Genomic DNA, 6,439 nt, shown 5'->3' with positions numbered 1-6,439 from the left:
TTTTTTTTTCACGACACCCTATTAGGACATGATTTCCAGTAAACCTTGGAGATACCAAGTGATGAAAGTTCTCATTAAAAGTTCATGGATGAAAGTGTGATGTCAATGAGCGTAAACCTCATAGTGAGACAAATTAAAGCTCGAGCAAAACAACATCAGTTCAACTTTTACAATAACTTATGCTTTCCAGATAATCCGAGAGTCCTCTTCACTCGTCCATGGCATTTGTAGAGGTGAACTCACGCCTTGCCGCAGTGCTAGATTACATTTCTTCAAACTTTAAACATCCTGAATCGATCAAAAATTGCACTTTATGCTTTAGAGCCTTGCATGCCTCAGTTGAATGTCCACACGCTCCTGCATGATAATCACACCTGGCATTTACGTCATAGTTCTCTGGGTACGGAGGTCGTATAGGCCTAGTTGGACAAATCTTCATGAGGTTTCTACGGAGAAGATCTGGTAGTAACTCCGTATAGGTCATGGGGATAGGAGTGAAATTGGCGACCCTCTCATCACGATTGTAATTTCTTCGTTCAATGGCTCGACTAGACCCATAGGAATGTGACATTTGAGGATAGGCAGTAAAATGGGAATTAGCTCTTCGCTTCTTACCTTTCTCATGTCTAAGACCATACCCGTTTAGACTGGCTACTAGCTCTGGGCCGAGTGCAATTTTTCCACTTCTTATGCCACTCTCAACCCTCTCTCCAATTACTACTATGTCAGTAAAACTTAAGGAAACGCTGCCTATCATGTGTTCATAAAATGGGGTTTGCAAAGTATTCAAAAATATGATAGTCATCTCCTTGTCGCTCAGAGGCGGTTCTACTTGAGCAGCAATTTCTCTCCACCTTTGGGCATATTCTCTGAATGATTCAGACTCTTTCTTCACTATATTTTGCAGTTGTAATCTGTCAGGTGTTAGATAATTATTATATTCATACTGCTTTAGAAACGCGTTAACCAGATCTTTCCATGAGTAGATGTGAGTCGATTCCAAACGCATGTACCAAGTTAGAGCCATGCCAGTTAAACTTTCTTGAAAGAAATGAATCAAAAGTTTTTCATCGTGGACATAAGCTGCCATTTTCCTGCAGTACATAGTTATATGGCCCCTCGGGCAAGTATTTCCCCGATATTTCTCAAATTCTGGCATCCTGAACCTTGGAGGTATCACCACATCATGAACTAAACACAGTTTTTTAGCATCTTCAAATTCAAAACTTCCTTCACCCTCTATGGCTCTCAACCTCTTCTCAAGGACTTCTAATCTGCTCTTATCATCTTTAAAATCTCCTGGTGTAATGACACAAGATGGAGACTTCGTCTTAGGTTGTTTTTTCATCATCATGCTTTCAATACCTGGTTGGATAATCTGCCTAGGAATTGTGAAAGTGGTTGCCCCAGGCTCGTCTTCTACCTCAACTGTATTATCTTCGACCCTTTGAGTGTCAAGATGGCCCGAGTCCACTCCTGAGGGTGGAGTATAATTCGGGGGAAGACCATAGGAAGGGAAAGTTTGTGCTTCTGGAACTTCTTGTTGTAGTCTTTGTGCGGATGGATCTCCGGGGATTTGTAAGGCATTCAGGGCTTCTAAGATTCGACTGATTTGTCCTTTCAACTGTTGGATATCGGCTTCTATTCCTTCTTGAACTTCTACTTGGTTCTCCATGATTTTGCCACCGGTTCGTGTCCTTTAGGGTGTCTTAGATGCTTAGCTGTATTTTTTTTGAAACAAATTAAGAAAAAAGAAAAATAAAATAAAGAAAATAAAAATAAAAAAAGAAAGGAAAAGAAAAGAAAACAAAGTTCAAATTCTCTAATCAGAAACTATAAAGCTGTGAAAATATTTGCCCCGGTATAATTTTGGAAATTAACACGAAATAGAGTCAATAAGGTGGTTCATCATTCTGAAATCCCCAAAATGCTAGACATAGGAATTCTTGGTCAACCATCGCAGGCTTTAGTCATCACTTTCTTCATTTGTCTGATCAGTTTCTCGCAGCAATCGAGGAATGTTTCAATCCCCTCAAGCGGGTTGATGATTGACATTACAAACTCAATATCAGCTAAGAACTTAGGGACGTCTTTAATGGCCTCATTGGCAAGGGAAGCTAGCTGTGAGAGACTTCTCTTCCAATTCTTTTAGCTTGTCCTTATTCAACGACATATTCTTTCTTTATCTGACTCACCAATCTTTTATGTCCCCTTTTAGCTGAACGGCAACGTTCCTTCTCTAGTTTTGTCATTGCTGCTTCTATCCACTACTCATCATTTTGAAATTTCTTCTCACAAATTGGGTAGGGGAAATTAATGTGAATTACAACCTGATTGTCTTAACCCTTTCTGCGATCACATTGGCTAAGGGAAACTTCCATTAATAGTCCCTAATCTTGGGTCTCCCTTGAAGCGAACAACATTGCCCCCAAGTGTCTTTAACTTGATGAAACATTTCACCCAAAAGTTCATTCCTCACAAGATAAAATGGCCATGGAAGAAGATGAAGAATCCAATAGGAAGAAGGGAGTGTTCCCACGAGCCCTAGCAGCCCTCCAAACTTTCCTCTAAGTGAGATGCACCTCCAACGAACCAAAGACAGTAACCCCTTCGAATTTCTGGACTAAAGCGCCCATAGAAAAAATCAAGAGTGGACGAGCGTCCACTGAAATCTGGACGAGCGTCCTATTCTCTGGCCTGGACGAGCGTCCTAAATCTTGGACGAGCGCCCTCTTATCCACTGGACGAGCGTCCTCTTAACTCTCTGGACGAGCGTTCTCTACTGCCTAGACGATCGTCTTCTCTAAACGTCCTGGACGAGCGTCCCAAATTTTGGACGAACGCCCTATTATCCCACTGGACGAACGCCCTCTTCTATCCTGGCCGAGCGTCCATTTCTGCCTGGGCGATCGTCCTGAGCGTCATGGACGAACGTCCTCTTCCCACATCATTTGGACGAGCGTCCCCTTTAAAACGAGCGTCCTCTTAATTCTCTCGACGAGCGTCGTCTACAGAGAGCTGGACGAACGTCCACTTGGCGCTGCATGTGTGACGAGCGTTTCTGCGGGCCTTGTTGATTCATCTCTATAATTTGTTGGAGACTCTTCCGAGCTCATTTTTAGCTCCTGCAAATGATATACAATCTGCGATCTATGCTCCCAAGGGACACACCATTTAACTTGTTCTTCATTTAAACTTGCACAAAGTTGCGCCCATTCATTTACTCTTTTCACATGTGGTTCACAAGGAACAGCCTAAGACAAGCGCAAAAGTGCCTAAAAGTCACTTCTTTTTCCAATGGTGACCCATGTTCACCTGACTGAGTACCTGTGATGGACTTTTTGTACAAAATCCAATTTTCTCTTGGGTAATCGTTTACAATGTCCTTGTAATCGATTACATACTACAATAATTCATCCATGGGGTACAGGGAATTTAAGGGGTCTCCAGTCTCACGGGAAATGAACCGCAAATACACCACTGGTAGACAACATAACATCTTTCCCTCTTTAAGTTCGTAACAACGATTAAGGGTCCCATAAACTTCAGCCAGGACGGGACATGGGTATATTGCCCGATTTAGTTGTATAGAGCTTTGGCCTCAAGACTTGCATTTAATATTTTCCCAAATTCTTCCCCTCTGACAAACTCACCAAATTCTTATACCCCTTGACTCAAATTCCATGTTAATTTCCATTTTTAGCTTAAAGGCCTTAATCACAACTTTATAATTTTTGACTGGAATCCACAAAATGTGACAAGACTATGAAGAAAAAAACAATGAGCGAAGAAAAAGGAAAAAGAAAAAGAAAGAAAGAAAAAAAGATAAAGAGATATGATGATATGTACGCGGTGCGTGATTTTTATTAAGCGAACATGAGGGTTATAAGAATACACATTTCTCCCTTTTGTGCCTTATCAAAGGTTGGATGACCGAAGTTCTAAGGCCAAATATATGCACTCACAAGGACAGCTTCCTAATGCTTAAATCAGGCCACCAGAGCTATGGCTCTTTTCACTGTTTCTCCACAACAGTCAGAGTAATCAACTAGGTGTGGAGACACAAATGAAAAGAACAGACTCTGGCTGGGGTTCTCACGATAGCCAAACAGGAAGTACATCCCAGAGTGACACCGCTACACAACCCCTCTATTTCTAAGTTGCGCTCAGACCCGGGTATAGGGCCTCACTCATGATATGCATATGATGTGTGTGTGTGAAGGGAGAATGCAATTATACACCCTAAACCCTCACCTGCAAAACAACCAGAAAATTCCCAGGCAGATATAACATGTTTTCTATCCTAGGGTTCAATATAATCAAAACAAACATGTATACAAAAAAAAAATGACAAATATCAAACAAAGATAAAGAAAAGAGAAAGGGAAGAAAAACACAAAGAAAAACCACATTAAATTCGCACATCTAACTAAATGGCCTGACTCTCTGGCAGTCCCCAGTGGAGTCGCCATCTGTCGCAACCGGAATCGCGACGGGACGACGATCCAATAAAAAGATTAATAAAATTGAAAAGAGATTTTGGAGTCGCCACCATAGTTTATTCTGGAAAACTACGGAAAAACCATAAAATGATAAGGCACGGTCAAATTGAACCAGATTCTTGATTCGGGAGTCGGTTACGTGTAGGGAAGGTATTAGCACCCTACAACGCCTGCCCTAAGGCAGTACCTTTAACTAAATGCGCGAATGTGGATGTGGTTTTTCAAAGTGTTTAACATTCCCTTAAAATAAAACTCAAAAGAAACAAACAATATTTTTTAGCTTTTTGGGGCCCGACAAGGATTGACCTTGCTCCTACGTATTCTCATTCAAAATGAGAAATCAGGGTTACGTAGTTCTTTTGAAAACTGTTTGAGAAAATTGTTTGGAAATTTGTTTGAGAATTTGTTATAGATAAATTTGGATTTTTGGGAGAATGAACCTGACAAGGACTGGCCTTGCTCCTACGTATCTCCACTTTTGATGGAGAATCAAGGATCACGTAGTTCTGGCAAGGCGATATTGTTGGGTGTTTTGAAAAGTAGATGTTTTTGGTTTTTGAAGATTTTTATATTTTTGGTATTTTTGCTGTAATATTTATATTTTTTGCGTAATGAGTACTAGGCTGATGCGTACGACCGCACGAGCACTCACACGGCTTTCTCTTTTTATTGTTTTGCGTAATGAGTACTAGGCTGATGCGTACGATCGCACGAGCACTCACACGGCTTTCTCTTTTTATTGCTTTGCGTAATGAGTACTAGGCTGATGCGTACGATCGCACGAGCACTCACACGGCTTTCTCTTTTTATTGTTTTGCGTAATGAGTACTAGGCTGATGCGTACGATCGCACGAGCACTCACACGGCTTTCTCTTTTTATTGCTTTGCGTAATGAGTACTAGGCTGATGCGTACGATCGCACGAGCACTCACACGGCTTTCTATTTATTTATATTTGGGCAATAAGTACTAGGCTGATGCGTACGATCGCACGAGTACTCATACCGATTTATTACATTAAATGTTCTTTTTAAAGTTTTATATATTTTTTATTATTTACAATTTTTATAATTTTTATACAAAATAACACAAATAAGCTTACTATATACAAATAAAACAAAGGGGTGAAGGTTACTATACAAGGGGCTACAAAGAGAAAATTTGTGTTTTTTATCATTTTTTTATCATGGGTCCGAACCCAAGGATAAGGACAGGGGGTGCGTGGGTGAAATATGAGGGTGCGTGTGAAATATGGGGGTGCGTGTGAAATATGGGGGTGCGGCCCGAAACCTTCTGGATCTGGGTATAAGAATGAAAATAGAGGTGTAATCTGAAATGCGTGTGGGATCCAGTTCTTTTCTTTTTACTGGTATTTTGCTGGCAGAAGAACCACACCACAGTCTCTCTGATTCCAACGTTGACAGCCACCTCCCACTTCGCATTCTTGCCGCCGGCGGTGCGGGTTGGCGGACGGACGTCGCGGTAGCAGGCGAGGCAGAGCGAGGCGGCGTCAGCCTTGCAGGTGACATTCGCGGGCGCTCGCTCGCAGACCTCACAGAGTATAATGCGTGGATGGCGCGAGGCGAAGGTAATGAGGTGGATGATGGTAGTTCGGTGATTGCGGAAAATAGTAACAGAGGGCGTCAGCGTCCCCATGCGGTGGGCATGAGGTGCTGGCCGCGTGTAAGAATGATGATGTTGGGTGAGGTAAAAAGGAAGAAGATGATGAAGTTGGTCGTGAGGTTCCAGATGAAGGTGATAGTGGGTGCTCGAGGGTGGCTAGGACAGTGTTTCAACTACCGAGAAGCTCCCGGACAGCTTGCATGCATGAGAGTTGCTGCACCGGTTTCTGGAAGTTGCAAGAGTGGTGGGTTTCTTCCAGGTCGTGAGTCTTCTTTCAAGCTTGGAGGGGAGCTACTTGCTGGGACCCTTTCTCGG

At 42.2% G+C, this 6,439-nt stretch overlaps 1 protein-coding gene across 1 annotated transcript; it reads right to left on the bottom strand.

Annotated features, from left to right (window-relative positions):
* Positions 1 to 262: 262 nt before the first annotated feature.
* Positions 263 to 1,675, bottom strand: LOC128196189 (uncharacterized). The gene has a single exon (XM_052876420.1). It carries the CDS (start codon positions 1,673 to 1,675, stop codon positions 263 to 265), a length of 1,413 nt encoding a protein of 470 aa, XP_052732380.1.
* Between the last annotated feature and the right edge of the window lie 4,764 nt (positions 1,676 to 6,439).

The sequence above is a fragment of the Vigna angularis genome, chromosome 4, assembly GCF_016808095.1.
Source record: "Vigna angularis cultivar LongXiaoDou No.4 chromosome 4, ASM1680809v1, whole genome shotgun sequence".
In the NCBI taxonomy this organism is placed as follows: domain Eukaryota; kingdom Viridiplantae; phylum Streptophyta; class Magnoliopsida; order Fabales; family Fabaceae; genus Vigna; species Vigna angularis.
This window is presented reverse-complemented; position numbering and strand designations above follow the sequence as displayed.